Source organism: Carassius gibelio, chromosome B24 (assembly GCF_023724105.1).
Source record: "Carassius gibelio isolate Cgi1373 ecotype wild population from Czech Republic chromosome B24, carGib1.2-hapl.c, whole genome shotgun sequence".
Classification (NCBI taxonomy): Eukaryota; Metazoa; Chordata; class Actinopteri; order Cypriniformes; family Cyprinidae; genus Carassius; species Carassius gibelio.
Genome location: NC_068419.1, coordinates 699,017 through 722,078, shown reverse-complemented (window position 1 = coordinate 722,078; position 23,062 = coordinate 699,017). Strand labels below are relative to the sequence as shown.

General features: G+C 40.9%; 1 protein-coding gene across 2 annotated transcripts; it reads left to right on the top strand.

Moving 5' to 3' along the window:
• The first annotated feature begins 150 nt into the window (after positions 1 to 150).
• LOC128013041 (NEDD4-like E3 ubiquitin-protein ligase WWP1) lies at positions 151 to 22,812 on the top strand. Of its 2 annotated transcripts, none has more exons than XM_052595748.1 (25): positions 151 to 332; positions 4,122 to 4,178; positions 4,675 to 4,747; positions 4,823 to 4,961; positions 5,314 to 5,432; positions 5,562 to 5,702; positions 5,799 to 5,862; positions 5,970 to 6,133; positions 6,580 to 6,853; positions 7,245 to 7,340; positions 8,720 to 8,894; positions 8,975 to 9,029; positions 9,108 to 9,192; positions 9,296 to 9,424; positions 12,422 to 12,494; positions 12,573 to 12,644; positions 12,723 to 12,811; positions 14,930 to 15,089; positions 15,175 to 15,308; positions 15,420 to 15,560; positions 19,409 to 19,529; positions 19,601 to 19,705; positions 21,756 to 21,852; positions 21,934 to 22,006; positions 22,080 to 22,812. In XM_052595748.1, the coding sequence occupies exons 3-25, from the start codon at positions 4,678 to 4,680 to the stop codon at positions 22,177 to 22,179; spliced, it is 2,676 nt and encodes an 891-aa protein (XP_052451708.1). In that variant the 5' UTR covers positions 151 to 332; positions 4,122 to 4,178; positions 4,675 to 4,677; the 3' UTR covers positions 22,180 to 22,812. The 2 variants fall into 2 exon arrangements, with proteins under 2 accessions (XP_052451708.1, XP_052451707.1); XM_052595747.1 differs by having other exon boundaries at positions 161 to 332; positions 5,314 to 5,438.
• The last annotated feature ends 250 nt before the right edge of the window (positions 22,813 to 23,062 follow it).

Below are 23,062 nucleotides of genomic sequence, written 5' to 3'. Positions count from 1 at the left end.
GTGTTTCCTGATGGGTTTGTACAGATGAGTGTGTGTTTCTGTTAAAGTCTTTAACAGTTTCTGTGTGTGTCAGTTAAAGTCCCTCTCTCTCTCTCTCTGTGTGTGTGTGTGTGTGTCCTTCAGTCAGACTGTGTGTCAGAGTCTCTCTCTGTGTGTGTGTGTGTGTGTGTGTCGGTGTGTCAGTTAAAGTCTCTCTGTCTCTCTCTCTCTCTCTGTGTGTGTGTGTGTGTGTGTGTGTGTGTGTGTGTGTGTGTGTGTGTGTGTGTCAGAGTCAGTAGGAGGCGTGTTCTCAGTTCAGCTCGGTTTGAGTCGCAGTCCCGCTGCAGCGTCTGGTGAGTTAAACTGTTTGTCTGATTAGTTGAACTTAGTTAACCAGGTTAAGGTTTGTTACTGTCACTGCTGAGTTTCGCGGTCGCCCTGCAGGTGAAAATGGCTTTGTGACTGCAGGCCTGATCCAGATTAAACTTAATAACTGACAAACGCAAACCCGAGTGTGTGTGAGAGACGTGTGTTACAGGACAGTGTGAGAGTCACAGCAGTGTGTGTTTGTTAGCAATCGCCGTTAACTTGTTTGATCGCGTCAGAGCGGCGTTAGCTGTGACGCTAATGTGTTAGCCTGTTAGCATGAGTATGCGATTAAACTACGGAATATCACGGTTTAGTCACTGAATTGCAAAACAGAATCGGATTCACCGAGTGAAGAACAATTAACTAGTCTAAAACTCAGTCCCGGTGATTTGTGCGACTGTCAGCGGAGTAATGAGCGATGGAGCCGGTAACAGGCCGCAAAGACACGGATAAACAAACCTATCAGCTGTGTACCCAAACATCAGCTCCAGACAGACCATAACATATGAACATTACTGCAGACAGAAAGCGATTATAACCTATTAATATCAGGCTGATCACATGTGTGTTTCCTCTCATTCGGTTTATACACAGCTTCATTTGCATAATATCTATGAAACCAAACAAACACTGATCTGAATAATGACACTATTCTGTTGTAGTTCATTGTAGTGCTGCTTTACTGAAACTCTGCCCTGGATCAGACTTAAGTTTATTGTATATTAGTAAAAGTGACTTGACTAAACTGAACTAGTTAATGCAGTGTGTTCACTCTGTAGTGGACACTACTGGCTAGTCCTGGCCAATCACACAAACACGTGTGTTGTTCAAAGATGTTGGAGCTGTTTCTCCCATCAGCCCTGCAGACGTTATATGAACGAATAAAACACATCTCACTGCCAAACATCACAGTTCAACAAACCTTCAATAGAAACGCTTCTCCTCCACCGAGTGTCCAGGAGGAGAAACTCAGAGATGAGTCCGTTTTGCTGGCAGATTTTGTTTTTCATGTTGTAGCAAATGTGACCAGAAGATGAGCATCGGTTCTGTTCATTCTGTCTGTCTGTACTATTTGTCTATTTGTCCTTCATCTGTCTGTCTGTCTGTCCCTCTGTTTGTCTGTCGTTAATCTGTCGTTAATCTGTCTGTTTGTCCCTCATCTGTTCATCGGTCCTTCATTTGTCTGTCTGTCTTCTGTCTGTCTATCCATCCCTCACCTGTCCATCTTTCCTTAATCTGTCTGTCAAGTCATCTTTATATAGCGTTTTGTACAAAAAAAGATTGATTCAAAGCAACTGAACAACATTCATTAGGAAAACAGTGTCTCAATAATGCAAAATGATAGTTAAAGGCAGTTCATCATTGAATTCAGTGATGTCATCTCTGTTCAGTTAAATAGTGTCTGTGCATTTATTTTCAATCAAGTCAATGATATCGCTGTAGATGAAGTGACCCCAACTAAGCAGCCAGAGGCGACAGCGGCAAGGAACCGAAACTCCATCGGTGACAGAATGGAGAAAAAAACTTTGGGAGAAACCAGGCTCAGTTGGGGAGCCAGTTCTCCTCTGACCAGACGAAACCAGTAGTTCAATTCCAGGCTGCAGCAAAGTCAGATTGTGCAGAAGAATCATCTGTTTCCTGTGGTCTTGTCCTGGTGCTCCTCTGAGACAAGGTCTTTACAGGGGATCTGTATCTGGGCTCTAGTTGTCCTGGTCTCCGCTGTCTTTCAGTGCAGCGATGACAGGACCGGGCTAATATGGTCATACTTCCTGGTTCTAGTAATAATCTAACCTTGAGGTCATAAATGCATGGATTAACATTTCTGCATTTGATATTGAGAGCATAGGCCATAATTTAGATAAATTTTTGAGATGGAAAAATGCAGTTTTACAAATGCTAGAAACGTGGCTTTCTAAGGAAAGATTGCGATCAAGTAGCACACCTAGGTTCCTAACTGATGACGAAGAATTGACAGAGCAACCATCAAGTCTTGTTTTTAGGTCCTATAATTAACACCTCTGTTTTTTCAGAATTTAGCAGTAAAAAATTAATCGTCATCCAGTTTTTTTTATCGACTATGCATTCCATTTTTCAAATTGGTGTGTTTCACCGGGCTGCGAGGAAATATAGAGCTGAGTATCATCAGCATAACAGTGAAAGCTAACACCATGTTTCCTGATGATATCTCCCAAGGATAACATATAAAGCGTGAAGAGTAGCGGCCCTAGTACTGAGCCTTGAGGTACTCCATACTGCACTTGTGATCGATATGATACGTCTTCATTCGCTGCTACGAACTGATGGCGGTCATATAAGTATGATTTAAACCATGCTAATGCACTTCCACTGATGCCAACAAAAGTTTTTTAGTCCAGTGGTTTTCAACCTTTGGTCAGTGGCATGGTCACGATGGTATTGCAGGTGGGCTGCCAATTACTATTAAAAGAAATAATAATATTGTTAATATATATAAAAATGTCTAAGTCATAACATAATAACATCATTTCATATATATAATTAAATGACAATAAATAAATATTAAATTGTAACTATGCTTCCACTATTCGAGCTCACTGATTGGTTTAAGAATAAACTGCCAATTTATCTTAGATATTTTTGCTGCATATGCTACAGAACAACAAATTCAAACATGCATAAATGGCTGTAAACATGTTCCTTCCTGACTGCGTGCTCCGCTGACGGTCTACCGCTGCCGAGCTCTGCCTGGATCTGGTTTTCTCGTTTTTGCTCAGCGGTACCAGCCCAAGTTATTTTCTGTTCATTGCCAGTTCATTCAATAAAGACAGTAACAATCTAGCTTCTGAGTACTAAGTTATTAACCCAACAATAGCGTGGTCAGTTATTTATTTTGCAGTGGGCCGCACAAACATATATGTTTGGTTGTGTGGGAACCACTGTTCTAGTCTATTCAAGAGTTGTGGTCAATATTGTCAAACACAGCACTAAGATCCAATATCACTAATGGAGAGATACAACCATGATTAGTGCTGCTAGATTATTACAACAATCATAATCACGATTATTTTGGTCAATATTGTAATCCTGATTATTTAACATGATTATGAGGGGGCCATATGACCAAAACTATTTATGAGTGATTTATTTAAAGAAAGTGATGCATACCAAATATGTATTTTCTGTAAATAAGGTTGCTGTGACATCTATATTGTAGAGACTAGCGGAATTTCAAACAAACAAAAAGTCCACAAAATTACTGAAAATAATTAAACTGTCAGTAATAAAAAAAGCAAAGGACAAATGCAACAAACTGTTTTTTAATGTTTATTTTATGCAAGTCTCAAGCAGTTTACAGCATACTACAGAAATTAATAATCAAATTTAAAATAAACAGCAGTCTTCACTGTAAGAATTAAACTTTTTTTTGTTTCTTAAAGCTACAGAAGTCCTCCACTCAAGAGCAGTGTGTGATTTATAAATTTGTCTTTTGTTGTTTGATTAACAAACACACAGTTGCAGCAGGAAAATAGCCCACTGTCACTTTAAGAGCCGCACGGATTCAAATTACCGTAACGCACGTATTTTCATTCTCAACTCTTTATGTTCATTTATTACATGACCGAGGAATGTATACCAGAATAATCACCAAGCGCAGCATTTTGACACATTTTCGTGTTTATTTGAGCATTAAGGCATGCACCTTGAGCTAAAAGATGACTTTACATGTCCGTGTTTTCTTCAGGACGCAGGAAAGGTCTTCAGGATTGTGCTGATGTGACTCTCTTGTGTTGCAGTGAATCATGGCGCACAGTGCCGGTTGAAGAAGCACAGGCGTCTCACGCACATCACTTGTGAGTTGATCAGATCTCACCAGTTTTTTACTTTGACGAGGTCCTGATGGGTTAGTTAGATGTCAATTCTTTAACATGGGTAATAACTGCAGTATTTTATTTCATAATGTTTCCTGAGGTACAATTTTCTGTTTTCTACTCTGACTTTATCGCTCTGATTTAAATACTTCATGTGTCTTTTGAGACTTTTACTACATTTGTACTATTACAGCTGCCGAGATTAAGTAATGGTGAAAAGCATTGATTATAACATTATATTTATATCTACACTTGTGAATAACACGGATAAAATAATCTTTCTGATTCTGCATCTCCAGCTCACTCATCTTTACTAACCGCTCTTCAGTCTGTGGAGACATTAATCTTTGCTGCATTCATCTAGAAATCCAGAATCATTGGAGGTGTCATGTAGCTGTTAGCGGTCGTACTGGGAAGCTGTGGTTAATGAACTAATCCCAATTACCATAGCTGTCCGTTCATTTTCTGTGTGTTTGAGGTCATGGCCTCGGGCTCCTCCAGAAGTGACTGTAGCAGTAACAACAGCGAACGCTCTCAGCTGCACGCCGTCGGTAAGACTACACAACAGGAACAGGAAGTGACATGCTTTCTTCAGATGCTGACTGTGTGTCATGTTTATGTGTCAGTTTCATGTGCCAAACTCAAGAGGAAGAAGAACTGGTTTGGGACGGCCATCTATGTGGAAGTGACATCAGAGGGAGAGAGCAAGAAAACCACCAAATCCCACAGTTCATCCAGCCCCAAATGGGACGAACGTCTGACGCTGTGAGTCGCTCTTATGAACGTCCGCTCCGACACAGATGTATCCAGGGCCAATGGCATAAACTGCTTAGACTAGTCTTACGAGTTAGTCAGCTAATGACTAAGGCTGGTCATAACTTTAAAACAGTTTCATTAAAAAGTAGGACTGATGAGGGCCGCTAGCTGACCGTTTTGATGTCACTGCTGCAGCTGTTTACTCTGATAGTCAGAAACACAATCAGGCTTATATTGGCTGAAACTTTTGCAGTTTTGTTACCGGTGCAAAAGAGAAGAGACAAAATAAGAAAGTGGATTACCGTGCCTAGCTGTTTCGTTTAGTACTGTGATGCACCTCTGAATCTGTGTGTCGCCGCAGGAGTATAACGCCTCACTCGCAGCTGGATTTCAGAGTCTGGAGTCATCACACGCTGAAGGCTGACGTGCTGCTGGGAAAAGCCTCGCTGGACGTTTGCAGGACACTCCGGAAACATGATGGCAAGCGTATGTCTGTCTGCAAGTTTACTCATAATTGAACAGATGGTGACGGTTTGTGCTGTCCAACAGGAAGAGCACCAGTTGGCATTAACAGCAGAGATGGTGAGTGTTGTGTGTTGTTGTTTTCAGTTGAGAATGTGTGCGAGGTTTTGACACTCTCTGTGGACGGTAAGAACGGAGTCGTGTCCACCGGTGAACTCACAGTCTTCCTGGACGGACTCTCGTTCGACCCACAGCACATGCACAATGGAAATCCAACCACTGCCAGCAGTAAGAGCACCTGCATGCCCCTAACCCTAATCTGACCTCTGACCTCCAGCACTCCAGCTGTCTGTGACCTCTGTCTGTCTGTCTGTCTGTCATCAGAAGTCCATCAGAATGGAGATGCTTTTCATGATTCTGACGAGAGTTCTGCAAGGACTCAGACCAGGTGAGTCTGAGGTGTTTTCTGGTTCCCGGGTGGCAAGTGTTTATATCTTAAGGGAATTAAATATATGGTTGGCTTAATTATGCATAGTTACTAACATGATTTTGCAGATCTGTGAATGGCTTAGACGGACTGGAGAATGAAGTCAACAGTGAGCTAGGCCCCTCCCTCCTCCTCAACGGAGACAGAGACTCCTCCCCTTCACACCAAACTCCCAGTCCAAAGGCCACGCCCCCTCTGCAGCCTGCCGACAGCGACACGATCAGCACCGCTGGTGAGTCAAGTCAGGTCACCTTTATTTATATAGCGCTTTAAACAAAATACATTGCGTCAAAGCAACTGAACAACATTCATTAGGAAAACAGTGTGTCAGTAATGTTAAATGACAGTTAAAGGCAGTTCAATTCCAGGCTGCAGCAAAGTCAGATTGTGCAGAAGAATCATCTGTTTCCTGTGGTCTTGTCCTGGTGCTCCTCTGAGACAAGGTCTTTACAGGGGATCTGTATCTGGGCTCTAGTTGTCCTGGTCTCCGCTGTCTTTCAGGGATGTAGAGGTCAGATAGGGAGTGAGATAAATAATGTTTAAAAATAAACCAGATGGATGACTTTAGCAACCCATCTGTATGATTTTGCTGATAAATGTTCCTCAGATTGTGTGGGAGTGTTAGTTCTGATCTGATGTGTAGCACGCATGCAGGATGAGTCTGTCTGTCTCTGTCAGTTAACGGAGAGGATTGTGAGATGTCGTCATCGGGGGATACTGAGGATACTGCTGCTGCTGCTGCTGCTGATGTTTCCTGCAGTACTTCCTCTCCTGCTGCTTCCTCATCACCAGCACCCTCCTCTTCCTCATCTGCAGCAGCCACCACACAGACCCCTGCTGCCTCCAGCTCCATCCCTAACCCCACCCTAACCAGCTCCAGCCCGTCTGCACCTGACGGAGGAAAACCACCACAGCAGCCGCCTCCAGCCGGACCAAAGCCACTGCCACCGGGGTCAGGCTCTCTCTCTCTCACACACACACACACACACACACACACACACACACACACACACACACACACACACACACACACACACACACTCTCTCTCTCTCTCTCTCACACACACATACACACACACACACACACTCTCTCTATCTCTCTCTCTCTCTCTCTCACACACACACACACACTCTCTCTCTCTCTCTCTCTCTCTCTCTCTCTCTCTCACACACACACACACACACACTCTCTCTATCTCTCTCTCTCTCTCTCACACACACACACACACTCTCTCTCTCTCTCACACACACACACACACACACACACACTCTCTCTCTCTCTCTCTCACACACACACACACACACACTCACGCATACATCTGAGTGAGTTTGTGTTTTCTTAGGTGGGAGCAGAGGAAGGATCCTCATGGCAGAACATACTACGTCGATCACAACACAAGAACAACAACCTGGGAACGACCTCAGCCCTTACCGATGGGGTGAGACACCGGACTGCGCACACACACACACACACACACACACTCTCTCTCTCACACATATACGCACACACACTAGGGGTGTAGAAATTAATCGATGCATCGCGATGCGGACATGGACGATTCTGCATCGGTGCAGTAATAGACCATAACCGATTATAGCCTATGATGTCATTTGCATATGCGCTTGTCATGCAAGTATTAAAAATGCTCTGTATTTTTAATTCGGAGTTTTGCTTTTCCCCGAATATGGCACGTGTGTTCGTTAGAGACAAAAGCGGGGACTTCATTGCACTGAATATGCGCTGTGACACGTGTGCATTTGCTTCCATTTGCTGTTATTTTAGTCTTTAACTTTAGATATGCTTTCATTTCTGCTGTTTGGGATGCAGTACGTATTAGATGCACGAAACTAGCGTACTGACAGACTTTCATGTGCGTCTTGAGTTTGTCTTGAAGCTCACAGCCGCGGTTAAACGCACTCGCATCTACTTTTATGATACGAAACACACACTCACTCACTCTTTCTCACTCTTTCTCTCTCTCTCTCTCTCTCACACACTCACACACACTCTCTGGTGTCAGTTATATCATTGACTTGATTGCACAGACACTATTCAAACTGACCTGAGCGGATGATGACATCACTGAATTCAATGATGAACTGCCTTTAACTGAACATTGAGTGTTTACTATCGTCCTTCTGCATTGACACACTATTCTCCTGTTTAAAGGGTTAGTTCACCCCAGATATTTATCTTACAAAAACACGTCTTCACTACAGGGGGCCTTTATTCACCCCCGGAGCCGTGTGGGGCACGTTTTATTATAGATACATACACTTTTTTTCACATTTTCTGTCTGATTGAGCAGCTCGACCCGCTCATCCTGATTATGACTGGAATGCTCATTATTACAGGAGAAAAACATGCTGTTAATGAAAACACTGGTCAAATGTTTATTTTCCACACTAATAAAAACATTATTTAAATCAATGTAATTACATGATCACAGTGAATAACTCTACATAGTGAATTAAATTAAAGCCCTTTTAATCTTTGGGGAAAAAAGCCCTAATTCTGTGTTCAGATTCCAGAATGAGCATTTTGACATTTGTAGGACATATGTTCATGTGTGTGACTGAAATCAGAGCATTAGTGGGTCCCAGGGTTTCCCAGTAGATTATTACAGATCAGTGGACCAACATGTTTATTTCTGACACGCTCGTGATGTGAGTTTGTCTGGGACTGATGGAGGAGTGTTCAGGACACAAGTTTGGAGAGTATAGTGGAGATATAGTGTTAGATGTTAGTACAGATGTGTGTGTAACGGTAACCGAGTTCTTGTCTGTTGTTGATCACCTTCTCTCGTTCTGACTGTAGCTGGGAGCGGAGGGTGGATAACCGCAGCAGGATTTATTACGTGGATCATAACACGCGCACCACCACGTGGCAGCGGCCGACGATGGAGTCTGTGAGGAACTTTGAGCAGTGGCAGTCCCAGCGCAGTCAGCTGCAGGGAGCCATGCACCAGTTCAACCAGAGATACCTGTACTCGGTACATTCAGCAGTCTGTGATGGGGATTCAGTCGTTCACACACTGATGCTCGTCTGCTCACGCTCTGTCTCTGTCTCCAGGCCTCCATGATGTCTGCTGAGAACGATCCTCTGGGGCCGCTGCCCCCCGGCTGGGGTAAGTTAGCGCTCCGCTGGGTCACACGTGTGTGTGTGTGTGTGTGTGACTGTGAGTGTGCTGTGTTCATGTTCTCAGAGCGCCGTGTCGACACCAACGATCGCGTCTACTTCGTCAATCACAGCACAAAGACGACGCAGTGGGAAGATCCACGAACACAAGGGTGAGTGAAGCTCCTCGTGACCTCTGTGACCTTCAGATCTCCCTCTCCTCACGCGTGTGTGTGTGTGTGTGTGTGTGTGTGTGTGTGTGTGTGTGTGAATCAGGCTGCAGAACGAGGACCCGCTCCCCGAGGGCTGGGAGATTCGTTACACCAGGGAGGGAGTGCGCTACTTTGTGGATCATAACACACGCACCACGACCTTCAGTGACCCGCGGACGGGCAAATCTGCCGTGTGAGTCCTTCAGTCTCACAGTAATTATGTTTCCATTTAAAGTTGTGAATATGCCGTAAAACATTAGCATATAGAGGTCGAGCGATAGTGGATATTGCTGCTACCGATAGTTGGACCACACTGTCCGATACCGATTACGCTGTTATCCAGACTCACAGCTGAAAGTACCCTTCCTAATTTAAATTGTAACAGTTCATTACTTCAGTGTGTTATACACATAATTTTGGTGTCTTTGGAAAGAAGACCCTTTGGGCTTTTTATCAACCAGATTTGACAATGCTCAAAAATATTAGTTATAGATACTGAAGTGCCACACTGAATGTTTTTCTTATTTGATATAAAAATACATGAAATGAGTCCTGGAGCAATCTAGAAAAGCAATGGGTTTCTATTTCAAGTCTGAAGAAGATGCCATGAAAAATTTGATTCCTGCAAACATTTTGTCTAGACCCCCTCACCCCCCAAATATAAAAAACATATTTACCAACTGTATTGAAGGGTTCTACAAAGTATTTTAGTCATTAAACATACCCCTGCATATTTTTTCCAAATATAAAACAATAGACAGAACTTAGACATCATGTAAGTGATTTATTTGAGCACTAGAAAAAATAGAATAAGAAAAATAAATAAGAAAAATAAAAAAGATTTAACTTTGTATGTCAATTACAGAACATCCTGAGATTGCTAGAAATGAGGCACAGTCATATAGTCATGTGCTGATGGCCAGTTATAGAGATGGTAATCCTATAAATGCCAATAAAGTCAATAATCACACAGTATTTATATAGATGGCATTCACATTGATAGCTGTGATCATACAGTAATAGAGAGCTGATTTGGGCTGATTTGCACTCAAACAGATGGTTATCTTGCAGATACATTCACATTCAACATAAAACACAAACACATATATAAAAAAAATGTGCAAAAGGCGATCGCTATAAGTTCTGCCTCCATCAGCTGACAGGTGCGTCACGAGGGAGCGCCAGAATTAGTTTAGAATTTTAGTAACGATCGTTCTTAAAATGGCTACTGAACAAAAACTAAAATAGTGCTTTATAAAAAAAAAAAAACAGTACTGAACCATACTTGTAGTATAAATAATTATGTTATAATTAAGTAATAATAATAATAGTAAATGTTGTAATTACCACACTCTAATAGAGCCCTATGAAATCAGTTTTATTTTTTCCTAAATTCTGATATTTATTTTTTAATTTTTCTGTATTGTTTTTTTACATTTATTTTTCCAAGTTTATTAATCAAACAGCAAGCCGAATTAATTAAAACCATGAAACTTATACATTTTCCCATCAATTTAATAAAAGTTTAACAAAAATTACATGTTTAGGTCCCATTAAATGTTTTATTTTTTTGCAGTTAGTTACAATAAAAAGTTTACATTTTATGGTAACCAAATTTTGTTTTAGCATGTTTAATTATTTGAATGTATAAAACAACTTTTTCTTATAGAAATTAAGCAAACAAATGGGATTTTTTATATTAAAACTAAAACATGGAAGAAATATTGTGTGATTATTCCTCAAAAATAATGTTTGTTTCATTTTAGTAGTAGGATATGTACATTCGACATTAAATCGACTTTCGCGGCTTAATAGTTAATAGATACTAGTCCATATAGTGATTTGATTTAAGTGTAATGACCTACTTTTTATTAATTTATTTAACATTTGACAAATTCTGTGACATTTTGCATTAAACTCTAAATTCTGTTTTTATGACTTAGTTTTCACGTCACAGAAATCATAGGGCCCTACAATTATACCAGCACAATGTGTACTCTCACACTTTAACTGCTCTATCCTTGAACACTTAATGATGATGTAATCAAAATAAAAGAGCAGCGCTGAGTTTAGGAGAACTAACCAGTATCACACACTCCGGACGCGTCGCATTCAACTAAAACAGTTTATTTATTCACCAAACGGAGACAGGTTTACTTGGAGTGAACAATGAGGCAAAGAGAAGTTTGAAAATTAGTGTTTTAAAAACGGAGCAAACCGAAAGAGCGAACAGTATTATAGCTCTTATTAATTAAGCATACAGTCTTTATTAGAGCTGCAGAAACACGTTTACATGGAAATGCTCAATATATAATTCATTATGTACATTAACAACAATTCAGGTGAATATAATGTAATTTAATGGAGAATTATGTGAATGATGCTGTGAGGCGTGGCAGGATTTTCTGTCTGAAGTTTCTGGCTCTGTTCAGCATCACGTGTCTGAACAAACACTCTTCTGCTGTCAGTGGTTCAGCCACTAGAGGCCGCTCTCACACTTTATGATGAACACAGAGCCTTCTCAGACGCTCCAGCAGCGGACCCAACCAGGAAAACTATCGGCATGGATTTTTGCCGATAACCGAATAATAACTGTTCCAGCAATCAACTATTGATGCCGATTAATCAGCAGAACTGATACATCAGTCGACCTCTATATAAAACACTCTTTCTATCCCATGTGAAATAAACATATCGTCCCCTCCTGGGAAACTGTGATGGCATATTAGTAAGAAATTAATAAAGAGTTTCTGCTCAGGGAAGCCTTTAATTTTTTTCCCACCACAATTAATGAATTAAACTCTGTCATGTGATTTTGCGTTCTGATGTTTGTGAACACAATCGTGCAAGACCGTTTTGGGAGTTGATTATACTGAATCATTTTGATGACAGATTTTGACTTGGGCATTTCAGAATGACTAAACCGAACCCAGTACCTTTCTCTGTGATGAGATTGTTCCTCTGCTCAGTCCAGTTTTCCAGTTACAGCATCTGATCAAAATCAAAAGTTTTTTTGTCGTGCATCCAGGAGTTTATTCACAGAATGTTTGTTCCATGTATTCAACAATATATAAAAAAAAAAGCTCCACCTTTTTAATGCACATTTTATTGTGCTTTTTGACATATCAAATAAATTGGTGGAAATGTATTGGCATTGTGTTTCTCTAATGAATGTGTGTGTTTTGCACAGCACTAAAGGTCCACAGATCGCGTACGAGCGAAGCTTTCGATGGAAACTTGCGCATTTCCGCTATTTGTGTCAGGTAACGCTCTCTCAGCTCTTCAACACGTGTGAAACCCTGTGTGTGTTTGTTTCAAAAGCGTTGTCTGTGTGTCTGCAGTCCAACGCTCTGGCCAGCCATGTGAAGTTCACCGTGTCCCGACAGACGCTGTTTGAAGACTCGTTCCAGCAGGTCTGAGACACACACCGCAAAAGCTCAGTCTGTTTGTGAACGTCTCATTTACTGGTTCTGTTTTCCTCATTACTGCAGATCATGAACTTTAAACCGTATGACCTGAGGAGACGTCTGTACATTATCTTCAAAGGAGAGGAGGGACTGGACTACGGAGGCCTCGCTCGGTACGACACACACTAGGGATGGGACGAAATATCGTTTGACAAAATATTGCGATACAAAACGTGACGAAACGCATCGAGATCGAAAAAAATGGATCGCGAAATAAAGATAGATGGCACTGCTGCATGATTTGCATAGTATATAAATAATTTAGTGTATTATATGTGTGTGTATGTATATGGGGCAGACATACAGTCTATGGTGGCAGGATGGCAGTACCATCTGTTGATCAAGCAGGGTAAAAAAACTAAATGAAAAAAAAAAGATTATATCCGGGGAACGGTGCGGTACGTCGTCACGTCAAGACCATGGAGTCAAATGAGGTCGAAATTGAGGACGGAAAATGACACACAGACCATCGCCAACATGAAGGGCGTCATTCTACTCGACATCTCGGACCGGTAACTCTGCGAGAGAGAGCCCCGGCTGCGCGCGCTCACAGTCTTCTAACAACACGAGCGCTTCTTGCTCTCTCTCTCTTGTGCACATTAATCAAAATCATTAAACACGATAGAAAAAGGGTGAAACCCCAAAGTTTCACGTGGAGCATTCAGAGATTTCTTTTTCTCCATGACAGGCTGCTGGCTCCCACTGTTCATTTTTATTTATTTATTTTTGGGAAAAAAAGAGAGAGAGAGTCTCTGTGTGCGTGTGTCTGTGAGAGAGGGAGGGAGTGAAGGATTGAAAGAGAGAAATGTTTGAGCTAGTTTGATTTTATTTTTTTTCAGACCAGTGACATAGATGAAAGAACCACTAGGGCCAGTGCTTCGACATCAGAGCAGGCCAGGGTCGTGGTTGAGGCAGCACAGGGAGCAGAGCAGAGATTACACCAGAACATGTTGATATGTTAGTTTTTTTGAAGAAGAACCAGTCCTGAGATAACTTAACCTAGGATTAGAGCAGCACTAAGGGAGTGTTCTTGTTTGTGTTTGGCCAGTTAGGCCTTGTGTTTCCCTGTGTGCAGCTGAAACAAAAATAAATAAGTTGTTATTATACAGTAATATTTGCTTCTTTTTTTTTTCTTTTTTGATATCGTATCGTGACGTATCATATCGTGACCCTGGCATATCGAGGTGCATTGTATCGTGAGTTTAAGTGTATCGTCCCATCCTTAACACACACAGAGAATCAAATCAGCACCGCCACACACACACACACACTCACACACACACATGTTTGTTTCTGTGTAAAGTGTGTTCATCCCATAGGCGTAATGGTTTTTATTCTGTAGAAACTGTATATTCTATGTCCCTTCACCAACCCTACACCTAACCCTAACCCTCACAGGAAACTTTGTGCATTTTTACTTTCTCAAAAAAACTCATTCTGTATGATTTATAAGTGTTTTGAAAAATGGGGACATGGGTTATGTCCTCATAAGTCACCCTCTCCTTGTAATACCTGTGTCATACCCATGTCATTATACAGAGTTGTGTCCTGATATGATACACACACACACACACACACACACACCCTACTACTTTAAAGTTATTGATTATTAACATCTACACCTACCCGAACCCTAAACCTACCCTTACTGTAATTTACATACAGTAATTATGTATTATATTTGCGGTTGTAGCTAGAAGCCTAACCCTTTTCCTACCTATTATATTGTGTTTTTTCTCAAATCTAGACCTACCCTTACATAATGCAGATACATTAAATTTTGTTGTTCATCATGAGAATAAGGACGCAACATTAATGTGCTCATGTGCAGTATACCCTGGTAGGAAAATCTGAGGAGTAGGATAAAGTGTCAGGACACCGGATCATCTCAGGATCTACTGAGTTTAGTTCTTTATAAGACTTCCTGAATACAAAATGTAAAAAATCATACTTGAATCAGGAGCCATAGGGCAAAAATAAATGTTGTGTTATATTAACCATATTGTATTAACATTAATTAAATTTTTATTTTTATTTTTTATAATTTTAAAGTAGTTTTTTTTAATTCACTTTTTTATATTTCAATGCAAAAATAAAGAGAGACTGACAATGATTCTCTGTTTACATTAGAGGCAGATGATCATTTTGGTCAGTGGTTTTGTCTCTTTTCACATCCCATATGAGAGACACTGCAGTAATTCTGTCTAGTGTGTGTGTGTGTGTGTGTGCAGGGAATGGTTCTTCCTCCTGTCTCACGAGGTGCTGAACCCCATGTACTGTCTGTTTGAATACGCTGGCAAGAGCAACTACTGTCTGCAGATCAACCCTGCGTCCACCATCAACCCTGACCACCTGACCTACTTCTGCTTCATCGGACGTTTCATCGCCATGGTAACACACACACACACACACACACACTCACAAGCATCAGTGAAGATGAAGTCTGTTGACCTGTCGCTCATTTCTGTGTTTTAAGGCTCTCTTCCACGGGAAGTTCATCGACACCGGCTTCTCGTTGCCCTTCTACAAGCGCATGCTCAATAAGAAACTGATCTTGAAGGATCTGGAGTCAATAGATCCTGAGTTCTATAACTCTCTTATCTGGATCAGGTGTGTATGTCTCGTTATAATAAAACCATCCTGACCTGGAATGATGAGGTCTGAGGTCACAGTAATTGTTTCTACAGAAGACTGATAGTCGCTCATGTGATTCTTTCGCAGAGACAACAACATCGAGGAGTGTGACCTGGAGATGTACTTTTCAGTGGACATGGAAATCCTGGGCAAAATCACATCCCACGACCTGAAAGAAGATGGAGCTGATGTCCTGGTGACAGAGGAGAATAAAGAGGAGTATATTGGGTAAGAGCTGTAGCTGCTTCTTTTATGCCCGTTTCACACTGCAACTATGAGCTTCATGTCAGCGTCACTGCATCGTAACTTCAACATCACTACAGTAACACTTCAGCATAACTGAAACCTAACTGCAGCATAACAACAGCGTGACTTCAGGGTAACTTCAGCATAACTACAGAGTTACTTTTGCATAAATGCAGCGTAACTTCAACTTCACTACAGCATGTAACTACAGACTAAGTGCAGAGTAACTACAGGTTAATTGCAGCGTACCTGCAACATAACTGCAGCGTAACTAGGCAAGTCAAGTCACCTTTATTTATATAGCGCTTTAAACAAAATACATTGCGTCAAAGCAACTGAACAACATTCATTAGGAAAACAGTGTGTCAGTAATGCAAAGTGACAGTTAAAGGCAGTTCATCATTGAATTCAGTGATGTCATCTCTGTTCAGTTAAATAGTGTCTGTGCATTTATTTGCAATCCCCAACTAAGCAAGCCATCGGTGACAGAATGGAGAAAAAAACCTTGGGAGAAACCAGGCTCAGTTCTCCTCTGACCAGACGAAACCAGTAGTTCAATTCCAGGCTGCAGCAAAGTCAGATTGTGCAGAAGAATCATCTGTTTCCTGTGGTCTTGTCCTGGTGCTCCTCTGAGACAAGGTCTTTACAGGGGATCTGTATCTGGGCTCTAGTTGTCCTGGTCTCCGCTGTCTTTCAGGGCAGTAGAGGTCCTTTCTAGGTGCTGATCCACCATCTGGTCTGGATACGTACTGGATCCGGGTGACTGCAGTGACCCTCTGATCTGGACACAGACTGGATCTGGTGGCTACGGTGATCTCGGAAAAAGAGAGAAACAGACTAATATTAGCGTAGATGCCATTCATCTAATGATGTAGCAAGTACATCGGGTGTTATGGGAAGTGTTCATGGTTCCGGTTTACCTAATTAATGCAGCCTAAAAATCCTTTAACGGATTTGGATATTAAAAGTATATTAGTGTGTTATGTGTAAACCAGGTTAAAGAGATGGGTCTTTAATCTAGATTTAAACTGCAAGAGTGTGTCTGCCTCCCGAACAATGTTAGGTAGGTTATTCCAGAGTTTAGGCGCCAAATAGGAAAAGGATCTGCCTCCCGCAGTTGATTTTGATATTCTAGGTATTATCAAATTGCCTGAGTTTTGAGAACGTAGCGGACGTAGAGGATTATAATGTAAAAGGAGCTCATTCAAATACTGAGGTGCTAAACCATTCAGGGCTTTATAAGTAATAAGCAATATTTTAAAATCTATACGATGTTTGATAGGGAGCCAGTGCAGTGTGGACAGTACCGGGCTAATATGGTCATACTTCCTGGTTCTAGTAAGAACTCTTGCTGCTGCATTTTGGACTAGCTGTAGTTTGTTTACTAAGCGTGCAGAACAACCACCCAATAAAGCATTACAATAATCTAACCTTGAAGTCATAAATGCATGGATTAACATTTCTGCATTTGACATTGAGAGCATAGGCCGTAATTTAGATATATTTTTGAGATGGAAATTTTTTTTTTAGCAGTTTTACAAATGCTAGAAACGTGGCTTTCTAAGGAAAGATTGCGATCAAATAGCACACCTAGGTTCATAACTGATGACGAAGAATTGACAGAGCAGCCATCAAGTCTTAGACAGTGTTCTAGGTTATTACAAGCTGAGTTTTTAGGTCCTATAATTAACACCTTAGCAGTAAGAAATTACTCGTCATACAATTTTTTATAGCGACTATGCATTCCATTAGTTTTTCAAATTAGTGTTTCACTGGGCCACGAAGAAATATAGAGCTGAGTATCATCAGCATAACAGTGAAAGCTAACACCATGTTTCCTGATGATATCTCCCAAGGGTAACATATAAAGTGTGAAGAGTAGCGGCCCAGGTACTGAGCCTTGATGTACTCCATACTGCACTTGTGATTGATATGAAACATCTTCATTCACTTCTACGAATTGATGTCGGTCATATAAGTACGATTTAAAAGCCATGCTAATGCACTTCCACTGATGCCAACAAAGTGTTCAAGTCTATGCAAAAGAATGTTGTGTCAAACGCAGCACTAAGATCCAATAAAACTAATAGAGAGATACACCCACGATCAGATGATAAGAGCAGATCATTTGTAACTCTAAGGAGAGCAGTCTCAGTACTATGAAGTGAAGTGAAGTGACATTCAGCCAAGTATGGTGACCCATACTCAGAATTTGTGCTCTGCATTTAACCCATCCGAAATGCACACACACAGAGCAGTGAACACACACACACACTGTGAGCACACACCCGGAGCAGTGGGCAGCCATTTATGCTGCGGCGCCCGGGGAGCAGTTGGGGGTTCGATGCCTTGCTCAAGGGCACCTAAGTCGTGGTATTGAAGGTGGAGAGAGAACTGTACATGCACTACCCCCACCCACAATCCCGTCCGGCCCGAGACTAGAACCCACAACCCTTCGATTGGGAGTCCAACCCTCTAACCATTAGGCCACGACTTCCCCTTCCCCATGATACGGTCTAAATCCTGATTGGAAATCCTCACATATATCATTTTTCTCTAAGAAGGAATATAATTGTGAGGATACCACCTTTTCTAGTATCTTGGACAGAAAAGGGAGATTCGAGATTGGTCTATAATTAACTAGTTCTCTGGGGTCAAGTTGTGGTTTATTGATGAGAGGCTTAATAACAGCCAGTTTGAAGGTTTTGGGGACATATCCTAATGACAATGAGGAATTAATAATATTCAGAAGAGGATCTATGGCTTCTGGAAGCACCTCTTTTAGGAGCTTAGATGGTATAGGGTCTAACATACATGTTGTTGGTTTAGATGATTTAACAAGTTTATACAATTCTTCCTCTCCTATAGTAGAGAATGAGTGGAACTGTTCCTCAGGGGGTCTATAGTGCACTGTCTGATGTGATACTGTAGCTGACGGCTGAATGGTTGCAATTTTATCTCTAATAGTATCGATTTTAGAAGTAGTTCATAAAGTCATTACTGCTGTGGTGTTGGGAAATGTCAACACTTGCTGAGGCTTTATTTTTCGTTAATTTAGCCACTGTATTGAATAAATACCTGGGATTATGTTTGTTTTCTTCTAAAAGAGAAGAAAAGTACGCGGATCTAGTAGTTTTTAAAGCTTTTTTGTAGGATAGGTTACTTTCCCGCCAAGCAATACGAAATACCTCTAGTTTTACTTTCCTCCAGCTGCGCTCCATTTTTCGGGCTGCTCTCTTTAGGGTGGGAGTATGCTCATTATACCATGGTGTCACTGTTTTCCTTAACCTTCCTTAAGCGTAAAGGAGCAAATGTAGTTAAAGTGCTAGAAAAGAGAGAGTCCATAGTTTCTGTTACATCATCAAGTTGTTTTGGATATGCTAAGGAATCCGGATACATCAGGAAGATAACTTAAAAAGCAGTCTTGTGTGGTAGAAGTGATGGTTCTACCATACTTAGAATTTACAGTTTTGGCTATATGAAGTTTGCACAAAACTAAATAACTAACTAACTAAACTACAGCCTAAGTGCAGCGTAACTACAGCGTTTAAATGGGCAAATCTTATATACGTTTTTGAATCTTTTTTATTTTTTTGGTACACTCCAATTCTTGTTAAACATTCTAGACATAGGCTACTTATTCTGTTTATTTTTAGCAATTTTTTGTGTTATATTTTTATTTAATTTTGTGTTAAATGTTTATTTTTTCTATCGAAAGTGTCCCATCACTTTATTTGAACATGAGTGCAGCAAAAATAGGCTTCAGCGCTGCTCTTTATCCCGCTGTGAATGCGCACTTAGTGTGAGTGTTCCTGTCTCTTGTCCCGCAGGCTAATGGCTGAGTGGAGGTTTTCTCGTGGCGTTGAGAGTCAGACCAAAGCGTTCCTGGATGGGTTTAACGAGGTGGTGCCACTGCAGTGGCTGCAGTACTTTGATGAGAAGGAGCTGGAGGTGCGTTTGCAGTTTATATGACCATCTGACCCATCTGAAGCTCTCGATGATGGACGCTTTTGTGTTTGCAGGTGATGTTGTGTGGCATGCAGGAGGTGGATCTGCAGGACTGGCAGAGGAACACAGTCTATCGTCACTACACACGCAACAGCAAACAGATCATCTGGTTCTGGCAGGTGTGAGACGCCTCTGACATAACTTATGTCTTTCTTAAGGTCTCGTAGGAAAGCGCCACAGCTTTTTTAATTGCTTTCTTGGCCTGATTTTTAGGTGTGTGTGTATGTGTGTATATAAATATATGTATGAAATACTGAATTTGGGATTTTCCTTAGTTGTCAGTTATCATCAAACTTAAAATAAGTAAACATTTGAAATATATCAGTCTGTGTGTAATCAGTTAATATAATATACAAGTTTCACTTTAATAAATAAATCAACTTTTTGATGATATTCTAATTTTATATATATATATATATATATATATATATATATATATTAGGGGTGTAACGGTTCACAAAATTCACGGTTCGGTTCGATACGATACACTGATGTCACGGTTCGGTTCGGTTCGATACGTTTTAGATACAGCAAAATGTAAAAACATCTCAACTTTTCAGAATGCCGCAAGCGCACCGCGGGTCATGTGACAAGAACCAACCAATCAGCTTCATCCTTTCCCGTAACAATGTTGAGAGCTCAGCCAAGATGAAGGAACAGCTGATCATAGTTGTATATGGATTGCAATTTTGAAATAAATTCAGTAGCAGAGCTACTGCAAGCGATTTTTAGAGCTGCAAATCCATTTATCCTTCGCTGAAATTTCCGCGTCTCATGGAGAGAGCACGTCATTGTTGCTTAGCAAAGACAGACGCCTCATGAGCGCTTCTGCCCGAGCGCTTTGGAAAGGAGGAGAAAGATGTGCTAAGCGTTTTCCACGCGTTTTTAGGCACGATATGTGAACGGCCCCTAAGGCGCTCGCTCGCTCACTCAGCACGCGCTGAAGGCTCGTTGCAAAATGTCTAATGCATTTAACAGACCAGAAATATAAGATCCTAAAATAACCAACAGGTCTGGTGTTTGGGTTGGATTCCCTGTAAGCTATAGTGTCTAAATGCTGCAGGGATAGTTTGCTGCGTGCATGTTTCTCCTTTTTTTCGTCTTTTCCCAGATAGTACTGACGCATATATCCCAGATATTCCCGCTGGTTTTTTTTTTGTTTTTTTTTGTAATCCCGCTGGTGTACCCTGTCATGTTGCAGATGCGACATACCGTTGTTTTTTTATCCACCACTCTCTTGCCATCACCATTATAGCTTAAAGGGAATCCAAAGTGCACCAAACACCAGACCTGTTGGTTATTGGGGGATCTTCTCATTTCTAGTCTGTTAAACGCATTGGCTATTTTGCAACGAGCCTTCAGCGTGTACTGAGTGAGCGAGCGCCTGCTGAGTAGCCTAACATAAACATATAAGATGGTGTTTTTTTCTTCTTCGGGAGTGTCAGGGGCGTTGCCTGTTACGTTGTTTGGGTTATTGGGCTACCTTGTTGAACGCATATCATTATATTTCTTTCTCTCTCTTTTTTTTTTTTTTCAAATATAATTAATTACTCCAACGAACCGTTCGGTATACATAATGCGTACCGCGTACCGAACCGAAAGCGTCGTACCGAACGGTTAAATACGAATACGCGTATCGTTACACCCCTAATATATATATATATATATATATATATATATATACACTTCAATATATATTTTTTTTTCTCACTTTTTTTTTTCCTTTTGAAGCATTGTATGCATTATATGCATTTAGAAATTTTGTCCAATTGGATTTATATGGAAGAGTCACACGGGCTGAGCATTAAGGATATTTTAATATTTTATCTTCATTTTGATTCTCAAGGTCTAACAGACATGTTAACATTACCTAACCCTGTCAATGGTAAATTAATTTCATGCTAATATTTTTGGCCCAACTGCAGTCTCTCAACACATCGGATGAAAACAGACTTGTCTTTTATACTCCTTTATCTTTAAAGTAGATGCGAATTAAACCTGAATCATTTTACCTGTTTGTTTTATATATATGTTATGTTGAAGTGATCTCTGTTTGGGTTTTAGTGATTTTCACAATACTTCGAAGCATACTGAACTGGAAGGGGAAGCTGGTTTTGGCCCATTGAAGAGTGAGGTCTGAATCTGTTGTGTGTGTGTGTGTGTGTGCAGTTGGTGAAGGAGGTGGATAACGAGGTGCGTCTGCGTCTGATGCAGTTTGTGACGGGCACCTGCAGACTTCCTCTGGGGGGCTTCGCTGAACTCATGGGTGAGTGTTCAGCGGTTTATCTCCATCACCCGTGTGACACAGACGTATTTGACTCTTCTCTTCTGATTCTTCATCCTCCAGGAAGCAACGGACCGCAGAAGTTCTGCATTGAGAAGGTGGGCAAAGAGACCTGGCTGCCCCGGAGTCACACCTGGTGAGTTTTCAGGATGAAGACAGACGTCACAAGCAGTTTACGTTCACGTCTCACTCCGTTCTGTGTGTTTCAGCTTTAACCGGCTGGATCTGCCCCCCTACAAAAGCTACGAACAGCTGAAGGAGAAGCTGCTCTTTGCGATCGAGGAGACGGAAGGATTCGGTCAAGAGTAATGAAATGTCTCTTCTCTTTACGGCCAAGTAAAACAAAACCATGAAACTTGCACAGATGATTACCAATGTAAATAAGCTATTTTTTCATTTTAAACCAAATCTTTATCTTAAGACATCATTTAGCGATCTTCATAACATGATTCCCCATGAATATGCAAGCGTTTGAGCTTTTCTGATCTTTTCGATACTGATATATATATATATATACACAACAACGCTTTATTCATTTGGTGGGTTTAAAAAAAATAAACAAACAAAAACATTAGAGATGATTTTATAGTAGAGCTCCAAACTTCCAGCTCTAGTTTTATAGAGCTTTTACAGAATGATTGTAGAGTTTGATCAGGTGCCTGGGGTTTTCTTTGTGTCGTTGGACATCAAGTTGTGATAGTTAAGCGCTTGCATGGCTGCCTGCAGACTGAGAGATGATTGACTCTGTGTCTCATATCATTCATCACGACTGGTTCGGACAGTATTGCTGTTGTCCATCAGTATTGGTTCCTCCAGAGTCTCTGCAGATGCTCAGAACGTCAGTTGTGCTCGAAGCACTTCACTATTTCTGTGGCCTTTGTCTGTCAGAGGAGGAAAACTGTCCATGAATTTTTCATATTAAAATATATGAGTTCTAACAAACTTGGCTGTCTCTCGTGTTCTTCAAACACTGACAAAGACTTAGTGGTAGATTCCTGTTTTTGTGTGTGTTTTTTATAGTTTCTTTAATTGCATCTCAGCACAGAACTCTTGAGCACATCATAAAGATACATTTTTGTTTGGATTTATTTCATTTGCAGAGAGCACAAAATATAGTCAGTTTGTTAAATCAATTTTTGTTATTTGAATTGCTTTCAAAACATCAGATTCATGTAAAGAAAGAAGAAAAATC